This window comes from Salvelinus fontinalis, chromosome 36 (assembly GCF_029448725.1).
Source record: "Salvelinus fontinalis isolate EN_2023a chromosome 36, ASM2944872v1, whole genome shotgun sequence".
NCBI lineage: Eukaryota > Metazoa > Chordata > Actinopteri > Salmoniformes > Salmonidae > Salvelinus > Salvelinus fontinalis.
The window spans coordinates 22,408,880-22,429,562 of record NC_074700.1 but is presented as its reverse complement, the minus strand read 5'-3'; the positions used below and the strand labels follow the sequence as shown (position 1 = coordinate 22,429,562).

At 40.9% G+C, this 20,683-nt stretch overlaps 1 protein-coding gene across 1 annotated transcript in view; it reads right to left on the bottom strand.

The window, feature by feature from the left end:
• LOC129835641 (uncharacterized) overlaps positions 1-20,683 on the bottom strand; it is a gene marked incomplete at its 5' end in the record, with an annotated part of 390,259 nt that overhangs the window by 40,477 nt on the left and 329,099 nt on the right. Inside the window, 9 exon segments of the mRNA XM_055901361.1 lie at positions 511-540; positions 837-897; positions 3,197-3,307; positions 3,593-3,820; positions 4,498-4,558; positions 15,465-15,585; positions 15,814-15,905; positions 16,350-16,516; positions 18,631-18,909. Coding sequence (XP_055757336.1) covers positions 511-540; positions 837-897; positions 3,197-3,307; positions 3,593-3,820; positions 4,498-4,558; positions 15,465-15,585; positions 15,814-15,905; positions 16,350-16,516; positions 18,631-18,909 — 1,150 coding nt within the window.

Below are 20,683 nucleotides of genomic sequence, written 5' to 3'. Positions count from 1 at the left end.
TGTATCACACTTCTTTTATCTTGGTAGGCTTTTATAATAAAAATAATCCTTGACAGAAAGTTATTCTCCTCTTTGCCTGTGCATTTAAGGCATTTCCTACGTTCACCACTAGAGGGCAATCAGATGCTTTTTTGGGGTCTGTACCCTCAAAGATGTTGACTGCTTTTGTGCTTGCCACTTAGATAGCAGTTCTCAGCTGTTAGCAACCCATGGCTAGAAGTTGCTTACTGTCGATAAAAATGTATTTTTGGCATAATTTCTTTGAGTCATTACTGAATTAAACAATTCGGAAAAAACAATTCATGGTAGCATCGTAAACAATTAATTTATTTAATTAATTTCATTTGAAACAGGAGTTTATTTGCTGAAATGTGTGCCGTTGCCTGGCTATTAAAAAGGACAGGAGAGACTCGCTATTTGAGACTCGCCGTTTAATTAAAGTTTTACGGTAGGTAGATTGTCATCAATACAGTCAAATCTTAACTATTGTTTCTCATTGGAGTCTCTCACCAGGCTAGCCCTCTTCAGGTCCACAGACACCTGGAAGAGAAATGACATTCAGAAACTCTTTCAGGTATTAATTGAGTTATGACTCCCTACACGTTCTCTTCTTACAATAACAACTTGGCAATAAGATAATAAAACTCACAATTCAGGAAGTAAACTGAAATTACATTTCCACATTTTCATAATTGAAACACATTTGAGGAAAATTTGAATAAAAATTTCTGTTTATTTCCTGAAATGGAAGACCCCAACTCTGATAAATACTCAATGTCTTCATTGCCTTTCTGTGCAATAAGGACAACAGTCTGTAATATGCTCCTTGTTGTTACCTGTCTGTGAGGGTCCACCCTCCTTCTCTTCTTCCTCACGCTGGAAAATCTGTCCATCTGGCTGAACATTAGACACACTCTGTTTCACGAGCTCTACATGCAGCTAGATGAAAGTACAAGAGCTCTCTCTCTCGCTCCCCCCCCCCCCCCTCCAGGTTCATCTCTCCGTATATGAAGGCTTTGTTATGAAAAGCTTGAGAATTACTTATTTTAGGTGGTTGTAGAATTTAATTGCTCTTCTCTGGATTTTGATAATGAATCACACACACAGCACTCAAACACAACTGTTCATAAACAAAGACACATTCTATTTCTCTCTCTCCCGCCCTACTGTAGTAGGGTGAGGGACTACTGTAGTATTCCCTCACCTGCTGTAGTAGCTGATCACCGACTGCCTGGTCTGTTAGATCAGCATCTGATTGGATCTTCATCCTCACCACCGTTCTCTTTGACTTGGGGACTGAAATACATTTGCTGATATTTTTTATGGTGCAAAATAGTTCAAATCTGTGCAATATACCGGGAATAACACAAAACTCATTAGGACTTGACAGTATGCTTTAATTTGACATATTTCTTGAACAATGTGCTGTCCAAAAAGGTGATTGTTTTACTAAAGTTTAGTAACATGAGCAATGCGTAACTAGTTCTCTTTATATCGCACATTATTGAAGAATGTCACACTGCCAGATAATGAGTTAAGGTATTATTTTCACAGATTTGTACTAATTTGCATTGTGAAAATGTATCCCACCGAGTCACAAAAAAAACATTCAATATAAGAAACATGTATCATCTCCACTAAACCGAAGTCCGATACGAAAATAATCCACAGCAACATACTGACCCTCCATCTCATTACTCTGGAAGTTGTAGGTACATCACCACCACTGATGGGATGGTGGTGATGACAGCACAACTGAATGAGAGAGGGGGGGGGGGGCGTGAGGGGACAGAGAGAGAGGGGTGAGACGAAGGGGAGGGAGTGGGGGTGGAGGAGAGAGCTAGGGACATGATTATTATTATACAGTGCGTTGCTATAGTGAAAATGCCTTTCCACTCCAGGAAGACTGAACATATTTAATGAATCATAGTTTTTAGTGTGTCTCCTTGGAGTCTCACCAGGCTAGGCCTTTTCGAATCACATAAACTTTACAATCAATCAGATTACAGTATAATGTTATTTATTCTATTTCACTACTCACCTGGGGTTGTTGATGCCGTTGTTCTCCAGTGAGTTACTGATACGAATCTCAGCAACAAGTAAAACTAAATGCATGCTCTTCAAACGATCGCTACCTGCACCTGCCCACCCATCCAACATCACTACTCTGGACGGTTCCGACTTAGAATATGTGGACAACTACAAATACCTAGGTGTCTGGTTAGACTGTAAACTCTCCTTCCAGACTCACATCAAACATCTCCAACCCAAAGTTAAATCTAGAATTGTCTTCCTATTTCGCAACAAAGCATCCTTCACTCACGCTGCCAAACATACCCTCGTAAAACTGACCATCCTACCGATCCTCGACTTCGGCGATGTCATTTACAAAATGGCCTCCAATACCCTACTCAATAAATTGGATGCAGTCTATCACAGTGCCATCCGTTTTGTCACCAAAGCCCCATATACTACCCACCACTGCAACCTGTACGCTCTCGTTGGCTGGCCCTCGCTTCATACTCGTTGCCAAACCCACTGGCTCCAGGTCATCTACAAGACCCTGCTAGGTAAAGTCCCCTCTTATCTCAGCTCGCTGGTCACCATAGCAGCACCCACCTGTAGCACGCGCTCCAGCAGGTATACCTCTCTGGTCACCCCAAAAACCAATTCTTCCTTTGGCCGCCTCTCCTTCCAGTTCTCTGCTGCCAATGACTGGAATGAACTACAAAAATCTCTGAAACTGGAAACACTTATCTCCCTCACTAGCTTTAAACACCAGCTGTCAGAGCAGCTCACAGATTACTGCACCTGTATATAGCCCATCTATAATTTAGCCCAAACAACTACCTCTCCCCCTACTGTATTTATTTATTTAGCTCCTTTGCACATTCTTCCACTGCAAAGCTACCATTCCAGTGTTTTACTTGCTATACTGTATTCACTTCCCCACCATGGCCTTTTCTTTTGCCTTTACCTCCCTTATCTCACCTCATTTGCTCACATTGTATATAGACTTATTTTTCTACTGTATTATTAACTGTATATTTGTTTACCTCCATGTGTAACTCTGTGTTGTTGTATGTGTCGAACTGCTTTGCTTTATCCTGGCCAGGTCGCAATTGTAAATGAGAACTTGTTCTCAACTTGCCTACCTGGTTAAATAAAGGTGAAAGAAAAAAGAAAGAAAAAAAACTCAGTGAGAATCTTGTTCTGTCCAGGGATGACCACAACATAGCGACCCTCCATCTCATTAGATTGGAAGGTGTGGGTCTCTCCTGCTGGGATGTGGGAGATGACAACACATCTGAAAGAGAGACAGAGAGAGTGTGTGTGTGAGAGCACATTAGAGGGAATGAGGACACTCTACAATGCACCATAGAGAATACAATCCTTCTGTTAAACGTACAGCCACAGATGCATTGATGAAGACCAATGTATCGAAACACCTTCAAGACAGGACATAAAAATGTACAAAGTTGTTGATGCCGGTGTTATACAGACACAGAACAGCTCCAGAAGCATGAAGACCATATCTAAACACCTACAAGAGAATAAATAAATATGTACAAATGTCTACAGTATGTTTCACCTGGGGTTGTTGATGCCATTGTTCTCCAGTGAGTTACCGATGCGGATCTCAGCATCATTCAGCCTCTCAGGACAGCAGTCTCCTCTGTTGGTGATGCTGACAGCTGTCACTCTGTACACATACAGCAGGTCCACTCTCCACCAGGGGTTGGTGTTAAACTCAGTGCTGCTGCAGGATCCACCACTGTTAGAGTCAGATTTGCAGTTTCCATCAATGACTTTGCTTGGCCTACACCATAAATCCCAAAGGGAAGACTGAGGCCAGTCCTCTCAATGCCACGTTGAGAGGACTGCACACCGTAGCAATATGTTTTGCAACTGAAAATGTTTTGCAGGTTAGTTCAGGTGAGTCCCTCCCTATTGCGTTCATTTTGTTTCGTTTGGTTCCTAGTGAATATACCTCAGATATACACATCCCCATCCCCCTGTACACACACACACCTGAACCAACTTGTATTAAATGTAATTAGTAGCTGTTAATTGGGCACTTTAACTGAATGAAAGTTATTACTAGGCCTAGCTTCTGTCACAGCGGCAAATGCTTGTACTTCTTGCATTGACAAGTTGTGTAACGTGTTATAGGGTAATGCTGATCATTAGACATCTCTGACTTTTAGATGGAAGGGTTGGGGTCAATTCAATTTCAGTAATTCAGGAGGTACACTGAAATTCCAATTTCTCTGTTAAACTCTGAGTGGTTGTTTTGGTCCCTGTACAGAGCCCGGTGAGTTAATCAGAAAATAGAAAGTCACACATCGTTTGAAAGCTACAGGACTCGTCTTTTTTCAAATGGAACTAAAATCTTACTGCTGACGATGTCATAAGAATCTCTTAGAGTTTAACAGGTTAATTGGAATGTGGTTTACTGTCTGATTTGACAGGAACTGAAATAGAATTGACCCTAACCCTTGTAGGTATTTAGTTCTCACCAGAGACAGGGACAGCTCTCCTACTCCACTCCATGGATCTGAGGTGTAGCAACATATTCATCAGACAATATGAATTAATAACATTAAACATTTCCCCCTTTTAATTATCAGTTAATATGATCTATTTCTGGATATCCAACACCTGCCATGAATAGGATGTGGGATGTACTATTCTTGTCCTTTTCAACATTAGACATTACCACACATACCACAACAACCTTTAAATAATGTGATAATAACCAATTTCTTTACTTATATCATCATTCATTTTATAGTATTAGCCAAGGTTATGAACAATAAAATAATATATCCAATCATAAATAAACATACCTGTATTGAGAGGGCTATCTTGTCCTCCGGTGAATTCCTCGCTCCTCTTCTCTCTGTGTGTGATGGATCTTCTTCTCATTCTCTTATTATTCTCTCTATCCGGACAACATGCAAACCTGGATCATGTTCATTAGGGCACACAGCAGAAAAAGTTTAACAACCTTTTGCAAGGGGATAAACAAAAAAAGTGTTTGTTATTGGATCATTGGATCATTGGATCAAGTAGTCACTCACTCCCTGTTTCAATCTGTTTTCTTTCATTTGTTGCCTTATGAATACAACCCTGTATTATCCAAACAATGGGAAGGTAAGGTGAGGTTTATTTGGTTAGCAGTGGTCCGTAGCCCACCACCCCGTGTGTGTGTGTGTGTGATTTATTTTTAACCAAATGTTGCAATTGCGATTTGACTTGCGAATTAGAGCAAAACTGTTGGAATCATGGAAATATATAATGACTATTCTAATTCTATAGTTAGAATATAATAGTGGGCACTTTGAATACAGTGTTGTTTGAGATGACAACGAACTAAAATGCCAGGGAGGAGTTATTGTGACAGGGTAGGAACTAAAGTGTTGATAAATGTTTCCTAGGGGACCCTATAAACTTTGGCTACATTGCATGTTTTCTCTTAGCTACTTCATGTAGCTAACATATTCTTGCTTTGCATATTCCTCTTTGATGTAGAAGATACTGTTGCACAAACAACATGTTGATTTAGGTCCACACCATCACTGGTATTATCAGGCTGTATTAGCTAGCTATGTTTGCTCTTACTCAGTACATTTATTAGCTAGCTATTATCATTAGCGGCTCACAATATTTAGAGCAACTTGCTAAGAAAAGACAAACTAGCTGTTTGCTGATGTAAGAAACACAAACTAATAGTGTCATTATAGAACGCTAGTGGATTTATATTAAGAAGCAAAGTGAAAACAGCATTGTTGCATGTGCTGCATTGACCATGCAGACTGAACGTAAGTGTCTCATGGTCAGGGGCGAAAATCTGAGATCAACCTTGGAGGGGACAATTACATTAAATTTTCTCGAGCAATTCCTGAGGGGGACACCAAAAGTAGTGCTGTAACACATAGCATACGTTGTTAAATGTATATTGAGGAACCATAATTCCTACAACTGGATAATTGATAGGTGCAGTAGTCAACTGAAGGGTTTTCCCAACTTGTTCAAATGTTTAAATCATTATAATTCTACTACTAATAATAGTTATAGCAGTGCTCCTTACCAGTCCAGTATGTATGCAGGTATTCGTACTTACAACCAGCAATATCAAGAAAGGTCAGTAGGTGACAATGGTACTGTACACTGTATGGGTGTAGTTTTCATAAATACAATGAACATGGTGTGATCACATCTAAAAGAATCTCCATTGAGAACCATCACAAAGTTGGTCTCCGTATTGAATTGACCTTTTAATTTGACTTTTTCTGATACATTTATATAGTCATTAAATATGTGCACCTGGCCTGAGTCTACAATATCTTTGCAAGAACAAAAAGCTTAAAATAAGTACAGTTCTAAAAGCAAAATAACTACTTCAATGAAAAACCCAAATAAATCAAGCAAAATATCCTTCAGTGTCTCAACTCTTCAAACAGCAGCTATGGACAAGTATGTCGCACAAAGTATGCCATTTTAAATAAAATAACATGAAATAAATCATTTGTAAGTGTACTGAAAACTACTAAACAAAAGAACAACTATCAATTACACCATGGGTTCTCAAACAGGGGTCCATGGACTAATTGCAAGGGGTCCGTGAAATAAAAAAGTGTAATGAATGTAGTCAGTACCACAAGGTTTCCAGTAAGTTTACATATAATATAGAGGGGGTGGAGGTCCCTGAGGACCGCTCAAAACCTTGCCTGCCTTGCCTCAAAATATGCAGGGGTTCCAGTACCCCAAAAAGGTTGAGAACCACTGCTATACACACTACTGAACAAAAGAACCGAGCAAATGTTTGCGGGTTTCCTCAACAACACATCAGTTGGCACTTTCGCAATGCCCTCGCCTGTTGTCTCCGACACCCTGTATAGCCCAATAAACTCCTTGTGAGGGACATGGTCATGGTCAACATAACGCAGACAGACATTCTCCTGTTCAGCACCAGAGACATCTTGAGTACCATCAACAATTACTGAAAATTGTACAATCGGAAGAGACCTAATCTCAGCTGCAATGCCTCGAATGACTATTGGCCATGATGTTCAGAATTTCATTCTGTGCTTTTGGGCCTGTGTACATTGTGGTACGCTCTGTTAACCACTTCCGTAAAATGGGATCATTCTCTTCTGCCCTAAGTTTCAAAATCTGGTATAAATTCCCACTGTCATCCGTGTGGCCTCTAAAGGCTTGTCCCTGTCTTACTACATGCCGCACCGAACTAACAATTTTCATCAAGCAATGCCTTGCGTCATCCTGCTGTTTACCCCACACGCTGGACATAACTGGACACTGATTGGATTTAGCTGGTGTGCTGTTACAATTACAAAGTGGCGGTGGGTTTGGCAATTTTGATGTGCTGTGAATTTTTCAATGCCTTTTCTCCAGTTCCTAAATCCTGCACTAAGGAAGGCAGCATCAGCTCTTTGGCCAAAAGATGGCTGGCTTGAAAACCCTTGGCTACAGTGAAAACACAACACTCCTTTTATTGATGGATTATAATGTAGCCAGGGGAAATCGGGAAACCATCTCTCTTGAAACGTCAACACTCTGTTGGCAAGAGTTTGCGGTTCTATAAATTGTGGGTGTGGCTGATATGGTTTTGTGCCATCACTGTGTTAACTGGACAATGCTGTGCCACTGTCCCCTATACTGGTGCTGCTGGCAACAAGGGTGACACTTGGTCCTGCCGTGGCTGTGACACTGTCCTCTGAAGTCTCTCTCCCTGGCTCTTTCCCTTTCACCACCCTAACTGACTCAGTCTGTCTCCTAGAAAATAAATAAGGTGTTTGCCTTACTCCTAACTACCGGTACCCAAAACTACACAATTAATCACAACAGCAATACCATTGCCGTAAACAAATCTTAGTTTAGTCACCAGTTTAAGTTGAGAGTGGGGGTATCCATGGCATTTTCCAATTATGTCCCTATTTTACAAGTCAAAAAAATTGAGAACCTTTCATAATTTTGCCAAACAAAGACTCAACAAACTTACATGAGACTCCCTGTCTCTGCCAATCTGTCCCTGCATATCTGTCCCCAGCTCTGCTGTCTGTGTGCCATCTGTTGCCTGCTCTGCCTAATGACATCATTGTGAAACATTTCCATTCGCATTTCACTTCTTTCTTATGAACATTTTATCAACTATTCTTTGAGATATTAGGATACTAGAGTTCTTACTATGCGTTTTGGTGTACTGACAAATACTCTGATGTCCGTCTTCTTACTTTTTTCTGCCATTTTTCTACCTGGCTGGCTGGCTGGCCTAGCTGCACACACACACATTTACACAACACATGCTGCAACCTTTTGTAATTTAAATAGTTTGTTTCATATTGGCTGGCTTCCAACAATAGCTGAATTTGTAAAGCTAGCGAGCACCAATTCCGTTTCTGTGTGTTTGCTATAATCTTTGCTACCTGGTTAAATAAAGGTGAAATAAAATAAAATAAAAAAAGTTCACTAGCGACAATTTATCTTTTGCAACGAGACCATTATATATATATTTAAGACAATGGTAGAAGAGAGTGTAGTTCTGTTCTGTTCAGTTTGGACTTCAGTTTATTGCTAACCTTATCACAGGGACGTCGAAGCACTACAGCTGCATGCTGATCTTGGAATAAACTGACGATAGCAAAGATTCCATCTTTGACGACGCCACATAAATGGAATAGGTACTAGCTAGCTTGATAGTTAATGTTTGCTTTAGTTTGCGCGCTAGCTCTGCAAATTCAACTAGTGTGTGAACCCTGCCAACATAAAAATAAATAAATAACATTGCTATGGACCTGCTATGGATTGACTGGATTAACCTCACGTCAGTTACGTACATGTCCCTTTCGGACAGTAGATACGAACCCTTTATTACCTTGCCAGCTAAAGAACTGGCAGTGGATCAAACCATTGTGAGGCAAAGGGCGGGGGGGGATCGCAATCTTTTGAAATTTAAATGCACTATTAAGTGTCTATAATCAGCACAAGTGCTTTCATTGTGTATTATTAATATTATTGAAATTACATAGTTATGTTTACAGTGATATATTGGGGGGGACAAATCATATTTTTCCCAAGATGGGGGGGTCGTGTCCCCCCCGTCCCCCCTGGGATTTCCGCCTATGCTCATGGTTGAGGAACATCAAATGTGCTCCTTGAGTGACAGGGGGTGTGGCTACGTCTGTGTGGAAAGTGGCACGGAGAGAAAGTGCGGAGAAAGATGACTCAAGTAGGGAAGTAAACTATACAAATTGACATTACACATGGCGTATCACATTTAACAAACCAAACATTCAAATATTGGTATAGAAGGTAAAGTAAAAACCCGAACCGCTCCGTGCATCAATACCGGTATATAATAAAATACGGTATACCGCCCAGCCCTAATTTAAATACAGTAAAACTTAAATTAATAGCCCCAGGGTTCATGTGCTTAAATGACTGAACAGAACAGTTGCATATTAGATACAGGCTTCTATTTCTTTAATGCACACAGCTTTTACTAATTAGCATAGTTAGTTGTTTAATTCCAGCATTCACTTCCAGCATTTAACCTTTTTATCTGCACTAATGTTTTATCATTTACACACTGTGTTACGTGTCTTTTGTCTTAGAATGCCTCCCCCCAAAAAATCCTTAACAGAGTAATGAAATCAAACTTTATTTCCCACATGTGCCGAATACAACAAGTGTAGACTTTACCGTGAAATGCTTACTTACAAGCCCTTAACCAACAGTGCAGTTCAAGAAGAAGAACATTTTTACCAAGTAGGCTAAAATAAAAAGTAATAATAAAAAGTAACACAATAAGAATAACGAGGCTTTATACACGGGGCACCGGTACCGAGTCAGTGTCCGGGGGTACAGGCTAGTTGGGGGAATCTGTACATGTAGGTGGGGCTGCTAGGTATAAAATGACATGCCCAAAGTGACTATGCATAGGTAACAAACAAACAGCGAGTATATGTGTTTGTCAGTTCTTGCCAATTTCTTGGGGTTCGTACTCCCGAAGTTGTTGAGTGTTTTTGGGCTTGCCAGTTTATACCTAGCAGTTCTCAACTGTTAGCAGCCAATGGCTAGCAGTTTCTTACTGGCAATAAAAACAGAAGATTAAAAAATTGTCAGAGTCATTACTGAATGATTTAATGTGACAAATCAAAAATTAAACCTGGTAAACAATTCATGGTAACCTGGTAAACAATTCATTAATCACTAGTCACTTTATACAATGCACTCTAAATAATGCCACTTTAATAATGTTTACATATCTTTCATTACTCATATTATGCAGCAGGTAGCCTAGTGGTTAGAGCGTTGGACAAGTAACCGAAAGGTTGCAAGATCAATCCCTGAGCTGACGAAGGTAAAAATCTGTCGTTCTGCCCCTGAACGAGGCAGTTAACCCACTGTTCCTAGGCCATCATTGAAAATAAGAATTTGTTCATTAAAAACCTCTTGGCAATAGGGGGTGCAATTTGCAATTTGTAAAAATTCAATTCCCAAATTAAACTGCCTCATACTCAATTCTTGCTCGTACAATATGCATATTATTATTACTATTGGATAGAAAACACTCTCTAGTTTCTAAAACCGTTTGAATTATGTCTGTGAGTGAAACAGAACTCGAGTTAGAGCATTTTTCCTATGAGGATGTGAGAATGCAGAAATCTTCTTGCTGTTCTGAGATCTGTTTATAAATCTGCCTGTCTTCTTTTGGTTGAGATGCACTGCATACGTCTTCCCCTGGGTGTCAGCGAATAGTGAGAGTTGAAATGGGGTTGCTAGGCAGAACTGAGAGCTTATAAAACACCTCGGAACAAAGTGTCCGGCCATTTTTCACTTCGCTCTGACGCAGGGAGGACATTTGGCTGTTTCTCTAGAACGCTCCGGTTATAGGCCTTAGATATTTCCGGTCATGTTTTTATTCGTTATAGGTGTTAAAGACATCATAAGGTAGTTAATTTAACCTGTTTGGCGTGCAAGCCCGACACTGGTACACTTATGACAACAGCCAGCTCAAAGTGAAATTCAAAAGATTTTTTTTTTTTATATTTAACTTTCACACATTAACAAGTCCAAGACACCAGATGAAAGGTACACATCTTGTGAATCAAGCCAACATGTCTGATTTTTAAAATGTTTTACAGGGAAGACACAATATGTAAATCTATTAGCTAACCACGTTAGCAAAAGACACCACTATTTTTACTCCATCAGTTTTTTATTACATCAGTAGCTATCACAAATTCGACCAAATAAAGATATAAATAGCCACTAACCAAGAAACAACTTCATCAGATGACAGTCTGATAACATATTTATTGTATAGCATATGTTTTGTTAGAAAAATGTGCATATTTCAGGTATAAATCATAGTTTACATTGCAGCTACAGTCAGAAATTGCACCGAAAGCAGACAGAAAAATTACAGACACCAACGCCAAATAACTAAATACTCATCATAAAACATTTCTGAAAAATACATAGTGTACAGCAATTGAAAGACAGGCATCTTGTGATTCCAGACAATATTTCCGATTTATCAAGTGTTTTACAGCGAAAACACAATATAGCGTTATATTAGCTTATGTAACGGATGTGAAATGGCTAGCTAGTTAGCGGGTACGCGCTAGTAGCATTTCAATCAGTTACGTCACGTGCTCTGAGACTTAAGTAGGGTTGCCCCTTGCTCTGCAAGAGCCGCGACCTTTGTGGAGCGATGGGTAACGATGCTTCGTGGGCAACCGTTGTTGATGTGTGCAGAGGTTCCCTGGTTCGCGCCCGTGTCGGGGTGAGGGGACGACGTAAAGTTCTACTGTTACATTGATGCTGTTGACCCGGATCACTGGTTGCTGCGGATAAAGGAGGAGGTTGAAAGGGGGGTGAGTGTAACGGATGTGAAATGGCTAGCTAGTTAGCGGGTACGCGCTAGTAGCATTTCAATCAGTTACGTCACTTGCTCTGAGACTTAAGTAGGGTTGCCCCTTGCTCTGCAAGGGCCGCGGCTTTTGTGGAGCGATGGGTAACGACGCTTCGTGGGTGTCAGTTGTTGATGTGTGCAGAAGGTCCCTGGTTCGCGCCCGGGTCGGGGCGAGGGGACGACGTAAAGTTATACTGTTACACTTAGCACGATAGCAAACATAACAACAGCATTTGATTCAAGGCAAAAATAGCTATAACGTATAAACCACCAAAATATATTAATTGTTTCACTAACCTTCTCAGAATTCTTCAGATGACAGTCCTGTAACATCATATATTACACAATGCATATAGAGTTTGTTCGAAAATGTGCATATTTAGCGGCACAAATCGTGCTTAGACAATGAGAATAGTGTCCATAACGTCAAGCAATCTGTCCGGCGCCATCTTGTAAAGGCACCTTTTCTTATCGAATACTATTCATAAACTTGACTAAAAAAATACAGGTTGGACAGCAATTGAAAGACAAATTAGTTCTTAATGCAATCGCTGAATTACATTTTTAAAATTAACCTTACTGCGCAATACAGGCTGCGATAACGCAAGGCTACACTGCAGGAAATGGCGTCTTATGCATTTGACATTTTTCAACAGAACAATGAATTATCAGCATAAATAGTTCTTACTTTTAGATGAACTCCCATCAGAATCTTGGGAAATGTGTCCTTTGTCCAAAAGAATCGTTGCTAGGTTGGAGAACGTCGTCTTCAACGTTGCAATTAGCAGTAAACAATAGCCATGTGGGCCAGAGATACCCAACTTCCTAAAACGTCACGAAAATAAATACCCGAAAATCGCAATATACTGACATAAACTGATATAATTCGGTTTAAAATAACAACATTACGATGTCTTCAACACCTATATCGAATAAAAACAGAGCCGGATATATCTAGGAGCTTATACGGGAGCTTCTAAAATGACATGCCAAGACCCTTCCTGCGTCAGAGCGAAGAGTGGAAAGATGGGACACTTCGGTTCCAAGCAATTTATAACCTTTGGGACCTACGTAGAAACTCCATTTCAACTCTCCCTATTTGCTGACACCCAGTGGAAGGCGTATGCAGTGCATCTCAACCAATAGAGGACAGGCAAATTAATACACAGGTCTCAGAACAGCCAGCAAAATTCTGCATTCTGACATACACATAGGAAAATTGCTCTAAGTCCAGTTCTGTTTCACCCACAGATATAATTCAAACGGTTTTAGAAACTGGAGTGTTTTCTATCCAATAGTAATAATAATATGCATATTGTACGAGCAAGAATTGAGTACGAGGCCTTTTTGAAATGGGCACCTTTTATCTGGCTACTCAATACTGCCCCTTGAGCCCAAACAGGTTAAACCGACTTATAGCAGTTTATATCAGTTTATTGCGATTTTCTGGTATTACTGTGTCACGCGCTACCACGAGTTGGGCTCCTCTCCGGTACATAGCTAGCGTTTAGCTGCTAAATCTACAGGAGAAGAGGACATCTTTGACCAAAAGACGATTGTTCTGGAGAAAGGACACCTTGCCCAAGATTCTGATGGAAGCTCGTCAAATAGTAAGAAGTCTTTATGCTATTAATTCGTATTTATGTTGAGAAATGTTAAACAATTATTCTGCCATGAATTTCGGTGCGGTCTCGCTTTAGCGCACGCTGTATGTAGCAGTAACGGTAATTTTAAAAATCTAACACAGCGACTGCATTAAGAACTAATTTATCTTTCATTTGCTGTCCAATCTGTATTTTTTTGTCAAGTTTATGATTACTTATCGATTAGAATAGGTGCCTTTCCCAAGATTTCTCCTGACATTTTCTTTGCAGCTTGGCTACTTTTCTCATTGTATAACCACGATTTCTGCCGCTAAATATGCACATTTTCAAACAAACTCTATATGCATTGTGTAATATGATGTTATAGGATTGTCATCTGAAGAATTCTGAGCAGGTCAGTGAAAAATTTAATATATTTTGCTGGGTTATACGTTATCGCTATTTTTGGCTTGAATCAATGCTGTTGTGTGGTTTGCTATTGGGGTAAGTTAATATAATGCTATATTGTGTTTTCGCTGTAAAACACTTAAAAAATCTGAAATATTGGCTGGATTCACAAGATCTGTGTCTTTCATTTTCTGTACGCTGTGTATTTTTCAGAAATGTTTTATGATGAGTATTTAGGTAATTCACGTTGCTCTCTGTAGTTATTCTAGTCGCTTTGGTGAGAGTTGTGATGGTGGCTGCAATGGTAAACTATGATTTATACCTGAAATATGCAAATTGTTCTAACAAAACATATGCTATACAATAAATATGTTATCAGACTGTCATCTGATGAAGTTGTTTCTTGGTTAGTGGCTATTTATATCTTTATTTGGTCGAATTTGTGATAGCTACTGATGGAGTAAAAAAATGGTGTCTTTTGCTAACGTGGTTAGCTAATAGATTTACATATTGTGTCTTCCCTGTAAAACATTTTAAAAATCAGAAATGATGGCTGGATTCACAAGATGTGTATCTTTCATCTGGTGTCTTGGACTTGTGATTTAATGATATTTAGATGCTAGTATTTACTTGTGACGCTATGCTAGGTTATGCTAGTCAGCTTTTTTACTGATGGGGGTGCTCCCAGATCCGGGTTTGGGAGGAATTAGAGGTTTTAACTGACTTGCCTAGTAAAATAAAATAAAAATATCACATGTATATACTGTATTTTATACATTGTATTGCACCTCGCTCATCCATATACTTACATGTACATATTCTCATTCACCCCTTTTGATTTGTGTGTATTAGGTAGTTGTTGGGAAATTGGTAGATTACTTGTTAGATATTACTGCACTGTCGGAACTAGAAGCACAAGCCTTTCGCTACACTCGCATTAACGTCTGCTAACCATGTGTATGTGACAAATAACATTAGATTTGATTTGATTTAGACCCTGAGTTTATTTGAAACAGGTGTTTAGTTGCTGAAATGTGTTGTTGCCTAGCTATTAAAAAGGAAAGGCAGCTATTTGAGACTGGGTTTTAATTAAAGTTTTACGGTAGATTGATTGCCATCAATACAGTCCAATCTTAAAACTATTGTGTATCCTTAGTCTCTCACCAGGCTAGCCCCCTTCAGTTCCACAGACACCTGGAAGAGAAATGACATATAGAAACTCTTTCATGTACTAATTTAGTTATCACTCGCTAACACGTTGTCTTCTTACAATAACAACGTGGCAATAAGATAATAAAACTCAGTTAGGGTTGATTACATTTCAATTCAGTCAAATCATGAAGTAAACTGAAATTCCACTTCCACATTTTCATAATTGAAACTCATTAAGGTATATTGGAATTAGAATAAATAAAATAAAGTTTATTTCCTGAAATGGAATAGACCCCAACTCTGACAAAAGCACAATGTCTTCATTGCCTGTCTGTTGCAATAAGGAAAACAGTCTGTAATATGCTCCTTGTTGTTACCTGTCTGTGAGGGTCCACACTCCTTCTCTTCTTCCACACGGTGGAAAATCTGTCCATCTGGCTGAGTCCTCCAGTGCAGTTGAAAGTCAGACACCCCCTGCTTCACGAGCTCTACATGCAGCTAGATTAAAGATCAAGCTTTTAGGTTAAATTGTTCGATTATTTTCTCTCTCGCTCACTCTCTCTTTCTGTCTCTCTCTCTCTTTCTGTCTCTCTCTCTCTTTCTGTCTCTCTCTCTCTTTCTGTCTCTCTGTCAGTCTCTCGCTCTGTCTCTCGCTCTGTCTCTCACCCTTTCCCTCTCCCTCCACCATTCCCTCTCCCTCCACCATTCCCTGTCCCTCTCTCTCACCTGCTGTAGGAGCTGGTCACTGACCGCCTGGTCTGTCAGATCAGCATCTGATTGGATCTTCATCCTCACCACCGTTCTCTTTGACTTGGTGGCTGAAATACATTTGCTGATATTTTTTATGGTGCAAAATAGTTCAAATCTGTGCAAAATACCGGGAATACCACAACTCATTAGGACTTGACAGTATGATTATTTAACATATTTCTTTAGCAATGCGCTGTACAAAAAGGTGATTGTTTTACTAAAGTTTAGTAAGCTGAGCAATGCGTAAATAGTGTTCTTTTTATAAAGCACATTGTTGAAGAAAGAAAATGTCACACTGCCAGATTCTAATGAGTTTTATGGTATTTTTTACACCGATTTGTACTAATTTGCATTGTGAAAATGTCTCCCACATAATCACAAAATAACATTTAATATAACAAAACATGAATTGTGGGGGAAAAATTCCGATACGAAAATAAGTATGTTCATTAAAGTTATTATTCGACATACCTTCTCTGACAGAATAAATAAATGTACCAGGAAAGAAGTACCTTCTGTGGAAGGCTCTGGAGTTTTGACAGTGGCGAATACTTCCACCTCACACAGAGTGAGCCATTCTGACCTGACAGGGATCACCACAACAACATAGCGACCCTCCATCTCATTACACTGGAAGGTGTAGGTCTTTCCTGCTGGGATCTGGGATATGACAACACATCTGAAAGAGAGAGAGGGAGAGAGAGAGAGAGAGAGAGGGTGGGGGAGAGAGAAAGATACAGTATATGATTATTGTACAGTGCTGTAGTTCAAATGCTTCTTCACAAAAGTATTACTGAAAATATCAACACATTTAATGAATAACTGTTATTTTTACTAAATCCCATTAACTTTACAATCAATCACAACTGCCGGCTCTGATGTTCGTCAGATGTGGCGGTGCTTGCAAACTATTACAGACTACAAAGTGAAACCCAGCTGCGAACTGAACATTGATGCGAGACTACCAGACGAGCTAAATGCCTTTCATGCTCGCTTCGAGGCAAGCAACACTGAAGCATGCATGAGAGCACTAGCTGTTCTGGAAGACTGTGTGATCACGCTCTGCATAGCCGATGTAAGCAAGAACTTTAAAAATGTCAACATTCACAAGGCCGCTGGACCAGACAGATTACCAGGTCGTGTACTCAGAGAATGTGCGGACAAACTGGCAAGTGTCTTCACTGACATGTTCAACCTCTCCCTGACCCAGTCTGTAATACCCACATGTTTCAAGTAGACCACCATAGTCCCTGTGCCCAAGAATGCGAAGGTAACCTGCCTAAATGACTAGCACTCACGTTGGTAGCCATGAAGTGATTTTAAAGACTGGTCATGTCTCACATCAACACCATCATCCCGGAAACCCTAGACCCACTGCAATTCGCATACAGCCCCAACAGATCCACAAATGATGCAATCTCAATCAAACATTATACTGCCCTTTCCCACCTGTACAAAAGGAACACCTACAGTATGTGAGAATGCTATTCACTACAGCTCAGCGTTCAACACCGTAGTGCCCGCAAAGCTCATCACTAAGCTAAGGACCCTGGGACTAAACACCTCCCTCTGCAACTGGATCCTGGACTTCCTGACAGGCCGCCCTCGGGTAGTAAGGGTAGGCAACAAGACATCTGCCATGCTGATCCTCAACACCGGTTCCCCTCCGGGGTGCGTACTTAGTCTCCTGTACTCCTTGTTCACCCACGACTGCGTGGCCAAGCACAACTCCAACACCATCATTAAGTTTGCTGACGACACAACAGTGGTAGGACTGATCACCGACAACGATGAGACAGTCTATAGGGAGGAGGTCAGAGACCTAGCAGTGTGGTGCCAGGACAACAACCTCTCCCTCAATGTAAGCAAGACAAAGGAGATGATCGTGGACTACAGGAAAAGGAGGGCCAAACAGGCCCCCATTAACATTGACGGGGCTGAATTGGAGCTGGTCAAGAGCCTCAAGTTCCTTGGTGTCCACATCACCAACAAACTATCATGGTCGAAACACACCAAGACAGTTGTGAAGGGGCTACGACAACACCTTTTCCCCCTCAGGAGACATAAAATGATTTGAAATGGGTCCCCAGATAGTCAAAAAGTTATACAGCTGCACCATCTAGAGCATCCTGATCGGTTGCATCACCACCTGGTATGGCAACTGCTCTGTATCTGACCCTAAGGCGCTACAAAGAGTACGGCCCAATACATCACTGGAGCCAAGCTTCCTGCCATCCAAGACCTATATACCAGGCGGTGTCAGGGGAAGGAATGCCCCCCAAAATTGTCAGACTCCAGTCACCATATAGACTGTTCTCTCTGCTACCGCACGGCAAGCAGTACCGGAGCGCCAAGTCTAGGTCCAAAAGGCTTCTCAACAGCTTCTACCCCCAAGCTATAAGACCGCTGAACAATTAATCAAATGGACACCCCGACTATTTACATTGACCCCCTGCTGTTACTCGCTGTTTATCATTTTATCATCTATGCATAGTCACTTTACCCTTACCTACATGAATAAATTACCTCGACTAACCTGTGCCCCTTGAGTAACCTGGGCCACCTGTATATAGCATCGTTATTGTTATGTATTTCTACTGTGTTACTTTTTGTTTTTGACGTCATTTTATTTAGTAAACATTTTCATAACTATTTCTTGATCTGTACTGTTTGTTAAGGGCTTGTAAGTAGGCACTTCTCTGTCAGGTCTACACATGTTGTATTCGTCGCATGTGACAAATACAATTTGATTTGATTTGAGTACAATGTAGTTTATTTGATTTCACTACTCACATGGGGTTGTTTATGCCGTTGTTCTCCAGTGAGTTACCGATACGGATCTCAGCACCATCAAGCCTCTCAGGAACTTCATCTCTGTTGGTGATGGTGACAGCTGTCACTTTGTACACATCCAGCAGGTCCACTCTCCACCAGGGGTTGGTCTGCTGTGCAGTGTGGGTGCAGGATCCATAGTTTGTGTTTCTGTACCCATCGATTGCATAGTGAGCATCGCGATCGGAAAACTGTGATGACTGAGCAGCCACTCCTCTCAATGCCACGTTGTCTGTTTGAGTGACAGAGACAGATATAATACACAGGTTTATTCATTAGTGCACACCGTAGCAATACGTTTTGCAACTGAAAACGTTTTGCAGGTTAGTTCAGTTTAGTCAATCTCCATTTTGTTCAGTTTGGTTCATAGTGAATACACCTCAGATATACACATCCCCATCCCCCTGTAAACACACACCTGCACCAACTTGTATTAAATGTAAATAGTTACCTTTAATTGGACACTTTGTATTTGTATTTATTATGGATCCCCATTAGCTGCTGCCAAGGCAGCAGCTACTCTTCCTGGGGTCCAGCAAAATAAAGGCAGTTTTTACAATTTTAAAACTTTACAATACATTCACAAATTTCACAACACACTGTGTGCCCTCAGGCCCCTACTCCACCACTACCACATATCTACAGTACTAAATCCATGTGTATGTATAGTGCGTATGTTATTGAGTGGGTGTGTGTGTGTGTGTGTGTCTGTGCCAATGTTTGTTGCTTTACAGTCCCCGCTGTTCCATAAGGTGTTTTTTTAATCTGTTTTTTTTTTTTTTTTTTTTTTTTTTTATCCCATTTTCTCCCCAATTTTCGTGGTATCCAATCGCTAGTAATTACTATCTTGTCTCATCGCTACAACTCCCGTACGGGCTCGGGAGAGACGAAGGTCGAAAGTCATGCGTCCTCCGAAGCACAACCCAACCAAGCCGCACTGCTTCTTTAACACAGCGCGCCTCCAACCCGGAAGCCAGCCGCACAAATGTGTCGGAGGAAACACCGTGCACCTGGCCCCTTTGGTTAGCACGCACTGCGCCCAGCCCGCCACAGGAGTCGCTGGAGCGCGATGAGACAAGGAAATCCCTACCGGCCAAACCCTCCCTTACCCGGACGACGCTAGCCCAATTGTGCGTCGCCCCACGGACCTCCCGGTCGCGGCCGGCTGCGACAGAGCCTGGGGGCGAACCCAGAGACTCTGGAACTCTATTCCACATCAAGTAACTGACAAGCAGTAAAATTAGGTTTAAAAAACAGATTAAGGGGCCTCCCGGGTGGCGCAGTGGTCTAGAGCACTGCATCGCAGTGCTAACTGCGCCACCCGGGAGGCCCCTTAATCTGTTTTTTAAACCTAATTTTACTGCTTGTCAGTTACTTGATGTGGAATAGAGTTCCATGTAGTCATGGCTCTATGTAGAACTGTGTTTCTCCCATAGTCTGTTCTGGACTTGGGGACTGTGAAGAGACCTCTTGTGGCATGTCTTGTGGGGTATCCATGGGTGTCCGAGCTGTGTGCCAGTAGTTAAGACAGACAGCTCGGTGCATTCAACATGTCAATACCTCTCATAAATAAAAGTAGTGATGAAGTCAATCTCTCCTCCACTTTTAGCCAAGAGAGATTGACAGGCATATTATTAATATTAGCTCTCTGTGTGCATCCAAGGGCCAGCCGTGCTGCCCTGTTCTGAGCCAATTGTAATTTTCCTAAGTCCTTTTTTTGTGGCACCTGACCACACGACTGAACAGTAGTCAAGGTGCGACAAAACTAGGGCCTGTAGGACCTGCCTTGTTGATAGTGTTGTTAAGAAAGCAGAGCATCGCTTTATTATAGACAGACTTCTCCCCATATTAGCTACTACTGCATCAATATGTTTTGACCATGACAGTTTACAATCTAGTGTTACTCCAAGCAGCTTGCCCAATTTGCTCAATTTCCTCAATATTTATTACAATACTTAGTTGAGGTTTTAGGGTGTAGTGACTTTAACTGAATGAAAGTTATTACTAGGCCTAG